This window comes from Neomonachus schauinslandi, chromosome X, assembly GCF_002201575.2.
Source record: "Neomonachus schauinslandi chromosome X, ASM220157v2, whole genome shotgun sequence".
Lineage (NCBI taxonomy): Eukaryota > Metazoa > Chordata > Mammalia > Carnivora > Phocidae > Neomonachus > Neomonachus schauinslandi.
Window position 1 is genome coordinate 80,904,206 of NC_058419.1, and position 19,616 is coordinate 80,923,821.

At 37.9% G+C, this 19,616-nt stretch overlaps 1 protein-coding gene across 2 annotated transcripts in view; it reads left to right on the plus strand.

The window, feature by feature from the left end:
• FAM120C (family with sequence similarity 120C) overlaps positions 1-19,616 on the plus strand; it is a 104,636-nt gene that overhangs the window by 46,262 nt on the left and 38,758 nt on the right. For both annotated transcript variants that reach the window (XM_021703945.2, XM_021704023.2), the window contains exons 9-10: positions 798-969; positions 16,546-16,795. In XM_021703945.2, the coding sequence (XP_021559620.1) occupies positions 798-969; positions 16,546-16,795 (422 nt within the window). The remainder of the gene's footprint in view (positions 1-797; positions 970-16,545; positions 16,796-19,616) is intronic.

Here is a 19,616-nt window from a genome sequence, read left to right on the forward strand (position 1 = left end):
ATCAAGCCCCGCATCAGGCTCACTGGTCAGCAGGAAGCCTGCTTCTCCCTCTCCCACTCCCCCTGCTTGTGTTCCCTCTCTCGCTGTGTCTCTCTCTGTCAAATAAATAAAATCTTTAAAAAAAAAAAAAAATGAGGCCCCAAGAAGAGAACTATAATTGTGAGATTTCTTTTTTTTTTTTTAAGATTTTATTTATTTATGTGACAGAGAGAGACAGCGAGAGAGGGAACACAAGCAGGAGTGGGACAGGGAGAAGCAGGCTTCCCCACTGAGCAGGGAGCCTGATGCGGGGCTCGATCCCAGGACCCTGGTATTATAACCTGTGCCGAAGGCAGACGCTTAAGGACTGAGCCACCCAGGCGCCCCTAATTGTGAGATTTCAAAGAAGATCATGCACCATGTTGGTAGACTGTGGTCTAGGGCTGGACACAGTCTAAGAAGAGGCTTTATGCCCTTGTTCTTTACCTCTTCCTGTACTTCTCCAGAGCTGTTTCCTTCCTCCAGTCTTACCATACAAATCTATCCCCCAGCAAAATGTCTAAGATGTGACTTTCCCCATTTAGTCAGCTACATTCAGTCATAGCAGAGACTCTATAGATGGAGCATAGCTTTTAAGCTGGCTGTGGTCATTTGGGCTTATTACAGCTTCTTTTTATTCTGAAACTGTTAAATACAAGTAGAAAATTTGTATTTTCTGGCTACAGAGGCTAAAGTTCATTACTGATTCTTCTCAGCTCAATTCCAAACCTTGAGGTAACTCATTTTGTTCTTTGTCCTGGACCATTTTTTTTTGTTAGGGTGAGATTAAGATCCCCGTATGTATTGAGGATGAGTGTAACATGGAGCTGCCTCCAGCTGCTCTCCTGTTCCGGTCAGCACGTCAGTATGTTTATGGGGTCCTTTTCAGTCTGGCAGAAACACAGCGGAAAATGGAACGCCTGGCCATACGGCGGCGGCTACCTGTGGAAGGTGAGTTTAGTTCTAGCTTCAGCAGCTCTCTCAAAGCTTGGTATGGAACAAAAATGTCTGTGCAAGCACCTCATGCTTTTGGCTGTGGAGCAGTCTTTGAGAAAATACATAATTTGCCAGAATACATATTGGTATGGGTAATGCATGAACTTAAGCCTCAGTTCTTTAATCATTAAGCATTCAGAGTAACTACTACTTGTAAGAACCATGCTGGACTTTGAGAATGTAGAGGTATATCTGACATAGTTTTTCCTCCTCAGTAAGGTTTTGTTTTGGATTTGATCCCTTAGAGAGTTGGAGCCATTGAGATGTTTTAAGCTGCAGAGTGACATGGTCAAATTAGTGTGTTCAAAAGAACCCTCTAGATTTCTGCTTCTGGGAAGATGGAGTATATACTTTTCCTTATTCCTCCTGCTAAATACAACTAAAAGCCCAGGACATTATATATATAACAAGCACAAGACATTCTAAAAGGTGAAGAGAAGAAGGCAGACTGGCTAAGGACTTTGGGATCCAAGGAATAATGCAGTGGTGAGTTCCCTGGGTTTTCTTATTGCTGCATATATCCTAAACTAGGTGTGGGACAAGCCAGCAGCCCAGAAACACCCAACAGGTACAGACCAGTAAAAGCCCCAAGAAATGCCTTCTCACGCTAGTCAAAGGCCCCAAAAGAAACAACCTAGCAACACAGAAAATTTTTAGATAATAACCACTCTACTCTAGCCAAATACCACAAAAAAACTGTGGCCCACCCTCACCCCTACTAGCAAAGGCCAGATAAATAACCTAGATTTCTATCCTTGCCAGACTGTAACAAGGGAGAGAGAGGAGCTGAGTGGGGAGCCAGGACTTTCAGTCCCACTGGGCAGTGATGAGACAGCATCTCCCTTCACTCACCGGAGTGGTGTCAGAAAATACCTGCTAAAACACAAGATTAAAATAAGATCCTTTTAAAATATTAAAGATCCTTTTAAAAGATTGAAAGAAGAGTCTTTTAAAATAACATCCCAAATGTCCAGGTTTCAACTGAAAATCCTTCATCATACTAAGAACCAAAAAGATTTCAAACTGAGCTCTCAAACCAAGGAAGAAAGTCAATAGGTGCCATCGTTGAGATGACACAGATGTTTGAATTACCTGACAAGGATTTCAAAGCAGCCATCATAAAAATGCTTTGACAAAGAATTCTGAACATGCATGATACAAATTAAAAATAGAAAGTCTTAGCAAAGAAACAGAAGATAGAAGAAATGGAAATTAAGAACTAAAAAATTCAAAAACAAATAAAATACTCAATAGGTGGGTTAAACAGCAAATTGGAGACAACAGAAGGAATAATCAGTGAATGTGGAGACAGGACAGTAGAAATTACCCAATCTGAATAATAGAAAATAGGCTGAAAAAATGGACAGGGATCAGTGAAACCAGAACAAAAGATCTAATATTTGTGTCATCACAGTTCCAGAAGGAGAGGAGGAAGAGGGTGGGACAGCAGATGTATTCAAATAAATAATGGCTCGAATATTACCAAATTTGGGAAAAAACAAGCCTACAGATTCAGGAAGCTGAGTGAATTATAAACAGTATAAACCCAAAGAAATCCATGTGAAGATATATTGTGGCGAAACTTTTGAAAGCTCAAGGCAGAAAAATTATTGAAAGCAGCCAGAGAAAAGCAATGCTTTACCTATTGTGGCAAAATAATATGAATAACAGCTGATCCCTCATCAGAAGCCAGAGTCCAGAAGGAAGTTGCACAACATTTTCAAGAGCTGAAAGGGAAGAAACAAGTTAGAATTCTGTATCAAACAAAAACATCCTCCAGGAATGAAGGAGAAATCAACATATTTTCAGATGATGGAAAACTAGGATAATTTTTCACAAGCAGAGCTACAGTAAAAGAAGGGCTAAAGGTATTCCTGTACACAAAAAGGAAATGATAAAAGGAGGAATCTTGGGAGGAGCTTGGGAATATGACAGAGTAGGAGGACCCTGAGCTCACCCAGTCCCATGTTTCCAACTAGATATCATCCACATCCAAGTCAATAAACTAGAGAGCGATCTGAAGACTGGCAGAACAAACTCCACAAACAGTAGACAGATCTGCTCATACTTACTTCCGAGTATATTGGGGGACTTCCACAACACGGAGCTGGCAGGTGCCATTTTCCATCCCCACCTGTCAGCATAAGTACAGAGACACCTGCTGGAGGTGGGGCTGCACAGACACTTGGCACCTAACTCACTAGCAGTGCTCCATGCTCACGAGTTCTCCTGAGGACTTATCTACTCCAAGCTTGCTGGCCTTGGCCCTGGGCTCAGGGCAGTTTTTTTAAAAGATTTATTTATTTTAGAGAGAGACACTCAGAGAGAGAAAGCACAAGAAAGAGGGGCAGAGGGAGAGGGAAAGAGAATCCCAAGCAGACTACGTGTTGAGCACAGAGCCTGATTTGGGGCTTGATCCCACCACCTGAGCTGAAACCAAGAGTTGGGCGCTTGCGGGGTGCCTGGGTGGCTCAGTCGGTTAAGCATCTGCTATCAGCTGAAGTCATAATCCCAGGGTCCTGGAATCGAGCCCCGCATCAGGCTGTCTGCTCGGCAGGGAGCCTGCTTCTCCCTCTCTCTGCCTGCCACTCCACTTGCTTGTACTCTCTCTCTGTCAAATGAATAAATACAATCTTTAAAAAAAAAAGGGGGGGGGGGGCGCCTGGATGGCTCAGTCTGTTAAGCGTCTGCCTTTGGCTCAGATCATGACCGAGCCCCTCATCAGGCTCCCTGCTCAGTGGGGCACCTGCTTCTCCCTCTCCCCCTCCCCCTGCTTGTGCTCTCTCTCTCTCTCTCTGTCAAATAAATAAAATCTTTAAACATAAAAAAAATAAAATAAAGAGTAAAAAAGTAATAAAATATTAAAAAATAAAAAGAGGGGCGCCTGGGTGGCTCAGTCATTAAGCGTCTGCCTTCGGCTCGGGTTTACGATCCCAGGGTCCTGGGATCAAGCCCCGCATCGGGCCCCGCTCAGCGGGAAGCCTGCTTCTCCCTCTCCCACTCCGCCTGCTTGTGTTCCTGCTCTCGCTATCTCCCTGTCAAATAAATAAATAAAATCTTAAAAAAATAAATAAATAAATAAAATAAAGAGAGTTGGGCATTTAACCGACTATACCACCTAAGTACCCCAGGGCAAGTTTTGTTAAAGCCAAGCAGGTACCCCACCTAGCTACCAGGTGCACAGCATGCATGTCTGTCATACTGTGCTTAGCTGTGCACCCCTAGCCACCCTTGTGTACACATGCCCCCAGCCACCAGCATGTACCATACTGAGCAGCAGTCCTCCGGGCACCTTTGTGCATGTACCCAGCTGAGCACCCACAGGCACCATCTCCCACCATGCCCAGCTGTGCACCCCCAGCTGCTCTTGTGTGCCTGGCCACCCAGTGTGCAGCCTCCAGCCACTGCAGCACTAAAGGAGATCTGGCATAGGACTAGTGGCCCAGTGCACATTTTGCTAATACAACTGCCCTGTTTGCATTCCCTGGTAGGCATGCCCCACTCCCCCAGAGCTAGCCTGCCTGGGTCCCACTACCACCATAGAGAGCAAGCACAACCCACAACAGGCAGAGAGTCAGTGCTGATGACTACATAGAAAGGTAAAAGGACTCATAAACAATAGGAAGGCAAAAGCAACATGCATAGGATACTCTCCTGAAGTGCCAGGTTCTGGTGAACAGGGGGTTAACACTCCAGGACCTCTTCTTCATAAAGTCAATACTTTCAAGAGCAGAAGATGCAACTGACTTTCTTAACACAGAGAAATTGACAAAGAGAGGCAGACAAAATGAGAAAACAGAGAAATTTATCCCAAATGAAAGAAAGGATAAGGCCACAGCCAGAGATCTAAGCAAAACAGATATAAGTAACATGCTGGATAAAGACATTAAAGCAATGATCATAAAAATACTCACTGAACTTGAGAAAAGAGCAGAAGACATGAGTGAGATATTTAACACAGAGATAGGGAATAACATAGCAAAGATAAAGGGTGCAATCAATGACATGAGAAACACACTTGATGGAATGAACAGCAGGATAGAAGAAGCAGAGGAACATGTACATGGAAACAAATGAAAATGAATTAGTGACCTAGGAGACAGAGTAATGGAAAGTAATCAAGCTGAATAAAGGAGAGAGAAAAGAATTATGCAAAATGAGAATAGACTTAGGGAAGTCATTGACTCCATTAAATGTAATAACATTTATATTACAGGAGTCTCAGAAGAGAGAGAGGTGGTCAGAAAATTTATTTGAAGAAATAACAGCTGAAAACTTCCCTAATCTGGGGAAGGAAACAGATACTCAGGTACAGGAGGCACAGAGAACCCCCAACAGAATCAACAAAAGCTGACCAACAGCAAGACATATTGTAATTAAATTTATAAAATATGGTGATAAAGAAAAAATTCTAAAAGTAGCAAGATAAAACAAGTCATTAACTTACAAGGGAAGAGTCATAAGGCTAGCAGGAGATTTTGCAACAGAAACTTTGCAAGCCAGGAGGGAATGGCGTGATATATTCAAAGAGCTGAATGGGAGAAATCAGCAGCCAAGAATACTCTATCCAGCAAGGCTATCATTCAGAATAGAAGGAGACATAAAGAATTCCCCAGACAAACAAACCTAAAGGAGTTCATGACCACTAAACCAGCCCTACAAGAAATATTAAAAGGGGCACTTTGAGTGGAAAGGAGAGACCAAAAGTGACAATATAGAGGTAGGAAACACAAAAACAGTAAAAATGAATATTTCTGTAAAAAATCAATCAAGGAACTCACAAAAAGGGACATACAATATAATAACATATACCTAAAATGTGGGAAGGAGAGGAGAAAACAATGGTTCAAACATAAACGACCATCAACTTAATATAGACTGCTTTATGCAGAAGAGGTTATGTACAAACCTAATAGCAATCATATGTAAAAAACCACTAATAAATATGCAAAAAATTAAGAGAAAGAAATCAAATATAGCACTAAAGAAAATCAGCAAAACATGAAAGACAGAAAGACAGGAAAGAATCAGAGAAAATCTTTAGAAACATGCAGAAAACATAATAAAATGGCAATAAATACATATTTATTAATAATTACTTTGAATGTAAATGGAATAAATGTTCCAATCAAAAGACATAGGGTGGCAGAATGGGTTAAAAAAAAAGACCCATCTGTATGCTACCTACAAGAGACACATTTTAGACCTAAAGACACCTGCACATTTAAAGTGAGAAGATGGAGAAATGTCTATCATGCAAATGGATGTAAAAACAAAGCCAGAGTACCAATACGTGTATCAGGCAAAATAGACATTAAAAGAAAGACTGCAACAAGGGACAAAGGAGGGCACTATATAATAATAAAGGGGACAGTACAACAAAAAGATGTAACAATTGTGAATATTTAGGCACCTAAGAGCACCTAAATACATAAAACAGTTAATAACAAACATAAAGCAACTAATTGATAATAATACAATAATAGTAGTGGAGTTTAACACCCCAATTATGTCAACGGATAGATCATCTAAACAGAACATCAACAAGGAAAAAATGGCGTTGAATGACACACTGGAACAGATGAATTTATTTTTTATTTATTTATTTTTTTTTAAAGATTTTATTTATTTATTTGACAGAGAGAGAGACAGCGAGAGAGGGAACACAAGCAGGGGGAGGGGGAGAGGGAGAAGCAGGCTTCCCCGCGGTGCAGGGAGCCCGATGCGGGGCTCGATCCCAGGACCCTGGGATCACGACCTGAGCCGAAGGCAGACGCTTAATGACTGAGCCACCCAGGTGCCCACTGGAACAGATTAATTTAAAAGATGTATTCAGAACATTCCATCCTGAAACAACAGAATAGACATTCTTTTTAAGTGCAAAAAGAACATTCTCCAGAATAGATCACATATTAGGCCACAGTACAAGTCTCAAAAAGTTCAAGAAGATAAAAATCATACCTTGCATGTTTTCTGACCACAGCAGAAAGCTATGAAAACTATGAAACTAGAAGTCAACCATAAAAAAAAAAAAATCTGGAAAGACCACAAATACATGGAGGTTAAATAACATGCTACTAAACAATGACTGGCTCAACCAGGAAATCAAAGAAGAAGCAAAATGTACACAGAAACAAATAAAAATGAAAACACAATGGTCCAAAACCTCTGGTATGCAGCAAAAGCAGTACTAAGAGGCAAGTTTATAGCAATACAGGTCTGCCTCAAAATACAAGAAAAATCTCAAATAACCTAACCTTACACCTAAAGGAGCTAGAAGAAGAAGAGAAAACAAAACCTAAAACTAGCAGAAGGAAAGAAATAATAAACATTAGAGCAGAAATAAATGATACACAAAGTAAAAAACATTAGAACCAATCAATGAAACCAGGAGGTGGTTCCTTGCAAAAATCAGTAAAATTGATAAATCTCTAGCTAGACCTTCAAGAAAAAAAGAGAAGGGACTCAAATAAATAAGATCACAAATGAGAGAGGAGAAATAACAACCAGTACCACAGATATACATACAAACAATCGTAAGAGAATATTATGAAAAACTATATGCAACAAATTGGACAGCCTAGAAGAAATGGGTAAATTCTTAGAAACATATAAACCACCAAAACAGAAACAGGAAGAAATAGGAAATTTGAACAAACCAATAACCAGCAAAGAAATTGATTCAGTAATGGAAAAACTCCCAAAAACAGAAGTCCAGGTCCAGGTGGCTTCATAGGCGAATTCTACCAAACACTTAAAGAAGAGTTAATACCTATTCTTCTCAAACTATTCCAGAAAATAGAAAAGGAAAGAAAATTTCCAAATTCATTCTATGACTCCAACATTACCCTTATACCAAAACTAGTTAAAGACACCACTAGAAAAGAGAACTACAGACCAATATCTCTCATGAATATAGATATAAAAATCCTCAACAAAATACTAGCACACCAAGTCCAACAACATTAAAAAAATCATTCAACATGATACAGCACATCAGTAGGAGAAAGGACAAGAACCACATGATCATTTCAATAGATGCTGAAAAAGCATTTAACAAAGTACAACATCCATTTATGGTAAAAACCCTCAACAAAATAGGTTTAGAGGAAATGTACCTCAATATAATAAAGGCCATCTATGAAAAACCCACAGGAAACATCATCCTTAATAGGGATGAACTGAGAGCTTTTCCCCTAAGGTCAATAACAAGACAAGGATGTCCACTCTCACCACTTTTATTTAACATAGTACTGGAATTTCTAGCCGCAGCAATCAGACAACAAAAAGAAATAAAAGGAATCCAGATTGGTAAGAAAGAAGTAAAACTCTATTTGTAGATGACATGATACTGTATGTAGGAAAACCTAAAGACCACCAAAAAACAGCTAGAACTGATAAAGAAATTCAGTAAAGTCACAGGAATCAAAATCAATGTACAGAAATCTGTTGCATTTTATACACCAATAATGAAGCAGCAGAAAGAGAAATTTTAAAAATTCCATTTGTAATTGCACCCAAAATAATGATACATAGGAATAAAGTTAACCAAAGAGGTGAAAGATCTTTGCTGTCAAAACTATAAAACACTGATTAACTAAATTGAAGATGTCATACAGAGATAGAAAGACATTCCAGGCTCCTGGATTGAAAAAACAAATATTGTTAAAATGTTCTGTACTACCCAAAGCAGTCTACATATTTAATGCAATCCCTATCCAAATACAACAGCATTTTTCACAGAGCTAGAACAAACAATCCTAAAATGTGTATGTAATCACCAAAGAACCCAAATAGCCAAAGCAACCTTGAAAAAGAAAAGCAAAGCTGGAGGCATCACAATTCCAGACTTCAAGTTATATTACAAAGCTGTAGTAAATCAAAATAGTATGGTACTGGCACAAAAATAGACACATAGATCAATGGAACAGAATAGAAAATGCAGAAATAAACCCACAATTATGTGGTCAATTAGTCTTCGACAGAGCAGGAAAGAATATCCAGTAGGAAAAAGACAGTCTCTTCAAACAAGTGCTGCTGGGAAAACTGGACAGCGACATTGAAAAGAATGGTCCACTTACAGCATACACAAAATAAATTCAAAATGGATTAAAGACCTAAATGTGAGATGTGAAGTCATGAAAATCCTAGAAGAGAACACAGGCAGTAACTTCTTTGACATTAGCTATAGTAACTTTTTTCTAGATAGGTTTCCCAAGGCAAGGGAAACAAAAGCAAAAAGAAACTATTGGGACTGCATCAACATAAAAAGCTTCTGTACACAAAGGAAAAATCAAGAAAACCAAAAGGCAACCTCCAGAATGGGAGAAGATATTTGCAAATTACATATCCACTAAAGGCTAGTATCCAAAATATATAAAGGACTTATAAAACTCAAAGCAATAACCCAATAAAAAAATGGGCAGAAGACATGAACAGACATTTCTCCAAAGAAGACATCTAGGTAGCCAACAGGTACATGAAAAGATGCTCAACATCACTCATCAGAGAAATGCATATCAAAACTACAATGAGATAATACCTCACACCTGTCAGAACGGCTAAAATCAAAAACACAAGAAACAACAGGTGTTGGTGAGGATGTAGAGAAAGGGGAACCCTCTTGCAGTGTTGGTGAGAATGCAAAGTTGTACAGCCACTGTGCAAAACAGTGTGGAGGTTCCTCAAAAATTTAAGCCTGGAACTACTTTATGATCCAGTAATTGCACTACTGGGTATTTACCCAAACAGAGACAGTAATTCAAAGGGATACATGCACCCCTGTGTTTATAGCAGTATTATTTATAATAGCCACGATATGGAAGCAGCCCAAGTGTCCATCAATTGATGGGTGGATAAAGATGTGGTATGTGTATGGAATATAATGGAATATTGTATTAGAATATATAATGGAATGTTATTAAGCCCTAATAATAATGAAATCTTGCCATTTGCAGTAATATTGGTGGAGGTAGAGGGTATAATGCTCAGCAAAATAAGTCAGAGAAAGACAAATACCATATGATTTCACTCAAGTGTGGAATTTAAGAAACAAAACAAACAAGCAAAGGAAAAAAAATGAGAGATAATCAAAGCAAGAAACAGACTTTTAATCATAGGGAACAAACTCATGGTTACCGGATGGTAGGGAGTAGGGGGATGGGGAAGGAAATTAAGGAGTACACATGTCATAATGAGCACAGGGTGGTGTCTGAAAGTGTTGAATCACTGTATTATACACCTGAAACTAATAACACTGTATGTTAGATAACTAGAATTAAAGCAAAAACTTAAGGAATCTTGCAACATCAGGAAGGAAGGAAAGACAATGGAGAGAACAAATATGTAGGTAAAAACAATAGACTTTGCTTTTCTTGAGTTTTCTAAATTATGTTTCACAGTTGAAGCAAAAGTGTCACTGCTTAATTTGGTTCTTGGTGTCTATAGGGAAAATATGTAAGACAATTCTAAGTGGGGAAGATTAAAGGGATGTAACCGGTGAGGTTTCTATACTTGAACCGGTAAAAGTCAACACCAGTAGACTGTGGTAACTTATGTGTACATAATGCAATGCCTAGAAAATACACTAGAAAAGGTGTACACAGAAATACTCAAAAACACTATAGATAAATCAACATGAAATTCTAAAATAAGTTCATGTAACCCATAGGAAGGGAAGAGGAAGAAAGCAGAGATATGAAAAACAGAGAGAACAAACCAAAAAAAATGATAGACTTAAGCCCTAACATATCAATAATTACATTAAATGTAGTGGTCTAATTACACCAATTAAAATACAGTCATTGACAGACTAGATAAAAATCATGACCCAATTATATGTTGTCTCCAAAAATTCACTTCAAAGATAAATGATATGTATGTTGAAAGTAGAATGATGGAAAATTATATACCATGAAAACATTAATCAAAAGAAATTAGGAATGGCTGTATTAATACCACATAAAGTAGACTTAAGAGTAAAGCAAATTGCCAGGGAGAGAGAGGGATATTATATACTGGTAAAAGGGTCAATATACCAAGAAGACTAGCAATCCTAAATGTGTATCACCAAACCATGGAGCCACAAAATATGTGATGGAAGAACTGAGAAACTGGGTGCCTGGGTGGCTCAGTCATTAAGCGTCTGCCTTCCGCTCAGGTCATGATCCCAGGGTCCTGTGATCGAGCCCCACATTGGGCTCCCTGTTCAGCGGGAAGCCTGCTTCTCCCACTCCCCCTGCTTGTGTTCCCTCTCTCGCTCTCTCTATCAAATAAATAAAATACTGAAAAAACCAAACAAACAAAAAAGAACTGAGAAACTTAGAAAGAGACAAATCCACAATTATAATCAGAGACTTCAACTCCCCTTTCAATAATGAGTAGAACAACTAGACAGAAAATCATCAGGAATATAGAACTCAACAATACCATCAATGAATAGGATCTAATTGACTCTTAATAGAACATGCAAGAGGGGCACCTGGGTGGCTCAGTCGTTAAGTGTCTGCCTTCGGCTCAGGTCATGATCCCAGGATCCTGGGATCATGCCCTGCATCGGGCTCCCTGCTTGGCGGGAAGCCTGCTTCTCCCTCTCCCACTCCCCCTGCTTGTGTTCCCTCTCTCGCTGTGTCTCTCTCTGTCAAATAAATAAAAAATCTTTAAAAAAAAAATAGTACATGCAACAAGAGCAAAGTATATGTTCTTTTCACATGCCCACAGAACATATACATGATAGATCATATCCTGGACCATAAAACAAACTCAATAAATTTAAGAGAATTAAAATTATACAGAGTATATTCTCAGACCACTATGGAATCAAACTAGAAATCAACAACAGAAAGATAATAGGAAAATCAATAAATACTTGGAAAATAACAAAGCACTGCACTTTTATACAATCCATGGGTCAAAGAGCAAGTCTCAAGAGAAAGAAAGAAATACATGGAACTAAATGAAAATAAAAATACAGTATATTAGAATCTGAAATGGAGCTAAATTGCTGAGAAGGAAATTTATAGTACTAAATGCTCAAATTAGAAAAGGGGAAACATTTCTAATCTGTCGTCTGAATTTTCACCTCAAGAAACAAGAAGAGGTGAAAGCTAAACCTGCAGCAAACCAAAGTGAAGAATTAATAATAAAGAGCAAAAATCAGTGAAATTGAAAACAGAAAAATAACAGAGTAATTAGTGAAACAAAAACCTGGTTCTTTGCAAAGAACAATAAAATTGACAAACTTCTAGAAAGTCTGCAAAGAAGAAAATAGGGAATACACAGATTACTAATATCAACAATGAGGCAGGGAATAACACCATAGTACCTACAGATATCCAAAGGATTATATGGGAATACTGTAAACAACTCCACACATAAATTTGACAACTTAAACAAAATGGGTCAATTTCTCAAAATTACAAACTACCACAACACACCTAATATGAAATAGATAACTTGAATAGCCCTGTAAATATTAATTAAATTTTCCCAAAAAAGAAATCTGACTGAATTGGTTTCACTGGAGAATTCTACCAGATTTTTAACAAATTATTTTCAAACCCATATGTTGTACAACTGAAACTAATATAACATTGTATGTCAATTATATTTCAATAATAAATTTTTAAAAAATTTTAATGTAATCTCTACACCCAACATGGGGCTCAAACTCATGACCCTTCAGTCAAGAGTTGGATGCTCTACTGACTGAGCCAACCAGGCACCCCTCAATAATAATTTTTTAAAAAACAAATACATAGAGTCTGTCTCAAATCTTTTAATTTCCAACAATGCTTTACACGGGCACTTATTGTGGACAATAGATCTTTAAATTAAAAAAAAAGAATTGCCGGGGCGCCTGGGTGGCTCAGTTGGTTAAGCGACTGCCTTCGGCTCAGGTCATGATCCCAGAGTCCCAGGATCGAGTCCCACATTGGGCTCCCTGCTCAGCGGGGAGTCTGCTTCTCCCTCTGACCCTACCCCCTCTTGGGCTCTCTCTCTCACTCTCTCTCTCTCTCAAATAAATAAATTCTTTAAAAAAAAAAAAAAAAGAATTGCCATCAATTCTACACAAATCTTTTTCAGAAAATAGGAGAGAACACTTCCCAATTCACTCAATGAAGCCAGTATTACCCCAATACTAAAACCAGATAAAGAGAGTATATAAAAACAGTACTTCATACCAGTATCCTTCATCAATATCAATGTGAAAGTTCTTAACAAGATATTCATCAGTAGAATTCAACAATATATAAAAAGAATTACACACCATTGCCCAGTAGGGTTTATTCCATCTTGCAAGACTGTTTCAATATTTGAAAAATCAGTCTATGTAATCTATCATATAAACAGGATAAAAAAGAAAATTAATATGGTCATCTCAATGGATGTGGAAAAATATTTAACAAAATTCAACAATTCATGATAAACTCTCAGAAAACTAGGAATAGAGAATTCCTTCAGCTATATAAAGATATAGTTCCTTCAACTATATGAAGATATAAAGATGTTCTTTATCAACGAGATAAAGAACATCTACAAAAACCTTACAGCTAACATTACAGTTCATGGTGAAAGACTGAATGTTTTTCTCCTAAAATCAGGAGCAAGGCTAGTTATGCCCTCACTGCTGCTCTTCAGCATAGTGTTGAACTTCTAGCCAGCATAGAACGGCAAGAAAATGATATAGAAGACATACAGATTGGAAAGGAAGAAATAAAACTGTCCCTAGTTGTAGATGACATAGTCTATGTAGAAAATCACAATCTACAACAAAATTCCTAGAACTAATAAGTGAGTTCATCTAGGTTGTAGGATACACAATAAATATACAGAAATTAATTGTATTATATTTCTGTATACTATGAATATGAGGAACCAAATTAAAAAAATAAAATACCATTTATAATTCCTCCAAAGAAAATGAAATACTTAGGCATAAATATAACAAATGATGTTCAAGATCTGTATGCTGAAAATTATAAAATGCTGATGAAAGAAATCAGTGAACAACTACATAAATGGAGAGACATAGATCTCCATGCATTGGAAGACTCAACATAGTAAAATGTCAATTCTCTCCAAATTGATATGCAGGTTTAACACAATTCCTATCCAAATCCCAGCAGGATTCTTTGTAGATATATACAAGATTATTCTGATATTTATATGAAAAGACAAAGGAACTAGAACAGTTAAAACAGTTTTGAAAAGGAATAAGTTGGGAGCAATCACTCTGCCTTGATTTACAAGACTTACTGCGTAGCTACAAAAATTAAGACTGTGTGGTATAGGTAGTGGTATAGACACATAGAGCAGTGGAACAGAATAGGGAACCCATAAATAGCCCCATGCAAGTAGAACCAACTGATTTTTGACAAAGCTGCAGAAGTACTTCATTAGAGGAAGGGTAGTCCTTTTAACAAATGGTACTAGATGAATTGGACATCCATAGGTGAACAAGTACCACACATCTAGATTACTGTCTAAAATATATAAAGAACTCTGAAAACTAAGCATTATGAAAACAGTCCAATTAGAAGATCAGCAAAAGAATACAGACATTTCACTGAAGAAATTATACATGTGGCAAATAAAGACATGTAAAGATATTTAACATCATTAACCATTAAAGAATTACAAATTAAAACCACAACGAGATATAACTACATACCTATCAGAATGGCTAAAATGAATAATGGTGTTAATACAGCATGCTGGATTGGATGTGGAGGAACTAGATCACCCATAAATTGCTGGTAGGAATGTAAAATGGTACCACTGCTCTAGAAAATAATTTGGCATTTCCTTTCAAAACTCAAAATAGACTTACTGTGCAACCCAGCACTTAAACCTTGGGACATTTATCCCAGAGAAATTAAGACTTATTTCATGCAGGAACTAATAAACAAATATTCATGGAAGATTTTATTCATAATGGCCCCAAACTGGAAACAACCCAGATGTCCTTCAAAAGATGAATGGTTAAATTGTGGTACATCCATACCATGGAATACTACTTGGCAAAAAAAGTATTGATATGTGCAACAACATGGAAGGATCCTAAGGGCATTATGCCAAGTGCAAATGCCAATCTCAGAAGGTTGTATACTATATAGTTGATTCCATTTATATAACATTCTCAAATTGACAAAATTGTAGGGATGGAGAACAGATTAGTGGTTGCCAGGGATTAGGGATGGTGCTGTGGGGCATTGGGTGTGACCATAAAAGGGGTAGCATAAAGTAGATCTTTGTGGTAATTGAATAGTTCTGTATCTTGATTGCAGTAGTGGTTCTACAAATCTACCGGCGACATAGAACTATACACACAATTATACCAATGCCAACTTCCTAGCTTTGATATATTTTTTTAAAGATTTTATTTATTTATTTGACAGAGACACAGCGAGAGAGGGAACACAAGCAGGGGGAGTGGAAGAGGGAGAAGCAGGCTTCCTGCCGAGCAGGGAGCCCGATGCGGGGCTCAATCCCAGGACCCTGGGATCACGACCTAAGCTGAAGGGAGATACTTAATGACTGAGCCACCCAGGCGCCCCCCTAGCTTTGATATTACAGTTGTTTTAGATACAACCTTTGGGGGAACCTGGGTAAAGGGTACAAAGGACCTCTCTCAACTATCTTTGCAACTCCTTGTAAATCAATTATTTCAAATTAAAAATTTTGTTAAAAAGAGCACTGTCACAGTTGTGGAGCATGCATATGAAGTAGACCAGACAGGATGAAGTCAGGGACAGCAGTCTGGAAGCTCTTGTCAGGTGATGAGATCTGAACCTCTGCAATATTTGTTGTGATGAAGAAAAGGGAACAGATATAAAGGATAATAAAGTAATAGAATCAGCAGGACCTTGGAAATAACCAGATGTGTAGGAGGTGAACGAGAATGCAGACTGTGGGATGACTTCCAGGTTTCTAGCTTGGGTAATTGAGTAGATGCTTGACGTCTTAAGTAAAAGAGGCCATAGCTTAAGAGCCTGAGGTATACCAGAAGTAGACAGAAGCCATGTTTTCCTCATCTGTTAAACCTTCAAAAATCTAAAAGATGTTGGTTTTTGGAGAATTTTGTGAAATTTTTAGAAATCTTTTGGAGTGTCCCATAGTCTGTTATGAAGCCAGATATTTATGTAATTCTTCCTTGGACTTCTTTCCTTACTAGCCTGGTACATTTACTTAAATGAGTTTCTGTGTAATTAACTGTGTGACTTTGAGCCTTTATTTCTTCATCTGAAAAATGAACACTATATTTTATGATAAAATACATGTACTTCTCTCTCAGGATTAGAGTTCTGAGTTCTGAGAAGTAAATGAGATTTACATTTATATGTAAAGTTCTTAACATATCAAGCATCTGATAAGTGTTTACTACTCCTTCTGTTACTACTGCTAACAATAAAAATTACAACAAAAAATAAAAAAGTTGTTGAAATGTGACAGATCCTGTCAACTGTGGCCAGTTGCAGAAATGCTCAGACATTCTCTAGAGCCTGTTTTTCCTCAATTTCTGCTTTCCAGTTCCTTCAGTGATCCTCAAAGAGTGGTCTGCCTATAAAGGGAAGTCACCTCAAACCCCTGAGCTGGTGTCTGCACTGACATTTCGGGAATGGACTTGCCCAAACCTCAAGAAGCTCTGGCTAGGCAAAGCAGTCGAGGACAAGAACAGAAGGATGCGGGCCTTCCTGGCCTGTATGAAGTCAGATACACCCAGTATGCTCAATCCAGCTAATGTCCCAACCCATCTGCTGCTCATGTGCTGTGTACTCCGGTAAGACATGTGACAGGGAGGTGGCCAGTTCATTTCTCTTTTACTTTTTTCACATTTCCTTTAAGAATGTGTTTTAATGGTGTTTTGGGTTGGGGAGGTTTTTGTTTTATGTTTAGCTTAGAATTCAGAAACACTGAAATTGATTGCTACAACAGTCTCCTCACTTTATGATCCTCTGTCAACATCAGTTCACGCATGATCTTCGTGAACTTTTATATTTGGTTTTATATTTGGTTTTTGTCCCCTTCAGTCTTTATTTGTGATCTAATTCCCTTCTCTTCCTGTAGTTATCCACTCTTGGATATTTGGTGTGTGTCCTTCCAAGCCATTTTCCATGTATTTATTTAGACATAAGTGTATCCTTGCAGAGTCTATAGTGTTATTTGTATGTGTAGATTTTTTTCTCTTTTTTAACATGGAAGGTGCTCTACATCTCATTCTATTTCTTATTTTTTTCACTCTGTTATTTTTGAGATCTATCCATATTCATACATGGTTCATTCCTCATGACTGCTGGATTATGTTCCATCAGATAGTAATGTCACACAATATTTATTGTTTTCCAGTTCTTGAGTGTTACAAACAGTGCTGCAGGAAATATCTTCATAGATGTCTTTGTTTCTTTGTATTCCTGTGTCAGTTTATCTGAAGTATATGCTCAGGAGTAGAATTCCTGGATCCTATAAGATATGCATATAGGGGGGCGCCTGGGTGTCTCAGTTGGTTAGGTGTCTGCCTTCGGCTCGGGTCGTGATCATGGGGTCCTGGAGTCGAGCCCCACATGGGGCTCCCTGTTCAGTGGAGAGCCTGCTTCTCTCTCTCCCTCTGCCTCTCTCCCCCAACCCCTGCTCATGTGCTCGCTCGCTCTCTCTCTCAAATAAATAATAAAATCTAAAATAAAAAAAGATATGTATATATATTTTTTTGCCACATATTGCCAAGTTGCTCTAGATCATTTCTGTACTAATATATAGTCCTGTGAACAACACGTAAGGGTTTCTCTTTCTTCATAGTATTGCCAGTACTGATACCACATAACTTCTTAATTTTTGCCAGTCCAGTGAACTTCAAGTAGTATCTTTTTTTAAAGATTTTATTTACTTATTTATTTGTTTGTTTGTTTGTTTGTTTAAGAGAGGGGTGGGGGAAGGACAGAGGGAGAATCTGAAGCAGACTCTGCACTAAGCGCAGAGCCCACCAGGGGGCTGGACGGGGGCTAGATCTCACAACCACGAGATCGTGACCTGAGCCAAAACCAAGAGTCAGACGCTTAACCCACTGAACCACCCAGGCGCCCCTCAAGTTGTACCTTTTACTTTACATTTCTTTGACTATAGATGAGGTGAGCTTCTGCTTTATACATATTAACCATTTGTTTTCTCATTCTCTGCAGTGCCTATTTATTTTACCTTGCAAGTTTTCTCTTAGGTTACTTGTCTTTCTTGCCGATCACAGAAGTTTCTTGTCAAATGTGTGTATATGCATACGTATATAGCAAATATCATTTCTGTATCTGTGTGTGTATATCAAATATATTTTCCAGTCACAGTTTAAAAACTATGTACAATATTTTATTGAACACAGAAGTGTTTCATTTTCACCAGCTTTTTTATTGTTGTAACTTCATACACACAGAAAAGTTGGAAGAACAGTATGATGAATACCCATATGACCACCACTTAGATTCTATAATTAATATTTTGCTACACTTGCTTTATCCTATATAACTGTCCATCTGTCCACCTCTAGCCAGCCATTTATCCATCCTTTTGGATGCATTTCCAAATAAGTTGCAGACATCAGTATACTTCACCCCAACCAAGAAATATTTAAGTTTGGTTTTGTCACACCCTTCAACTTGTACCCTTGTGGTGTGTGCTTTTGAGCTCTTATTTAATAAATTCTTCCCTACCCTTGTGTCATAAAGATACTTTTCTACATTTTTTAATAGTTTTATAATGTTGCCTTCCATGTCAGGTCTTTAATATAGTGCGTATTTATTCTGTATATTCTGTAAGAAAGGTGATTTCATTTTCTTTACATAATAAGCTAGTTTTCCCGACTGCATTTATTAAATGATCTCTTCTTTCTCCATTGATGTATATTACCACCTTTCTTATGTACCAAATTCCTATATATTCATGAGTACATTGCTGGATTCGTTTTTTTTCCATTGCCTATTTGATCTCTGGCCAGGATCACATTGTTTCAATTATTATAGGTTTTTAATTTGCCTTAATATCAGGTAGGGCAAATCTCCACTCTGTACTTTTCTTGTGTCAGACGTGTACTAACTGTTTCTGAACCATGTGATCTTTATTCTTCCACATATAATTTAGAATTAGTCCAGTTTCCACAAAATTTTGTTGGGATTTTTTGGTCAATGAATTGAGTTAATAGATTAATTTGGGGAGAGTTGACATCTTTATCATGTTAAGTGCTCCCATCCAGAGATCATAGTTTACCTCTTCCTTTATTTAGGTCTCTTCCTTTATGTCTTAGTAGAGTTAGTTTCTTTTCCATAGAGGTCTTCTGCGTTTTAAAGTCCTAGGTACTTGATATATATTGTAGTGATTATGGATGACATTCTCTTTTCTATTACACTTTCTCATTGTTTATTTGCTGATGTAGGGGAAGTAAATTTTTGTGCAGAGAAGAAGTCAGTCTCAACAAGTCATCAAAGGGTTACAGAGCACTGACCCAAATTTGAAATTGGATGGACCTTAGTTTGAACTCTGGCTTTGGGACTTTACAGCTTGGATAAGTCATTTTAACCTTTTAGAACATCCATTTCCTTACCATAAGTGGGTATAATAATTCT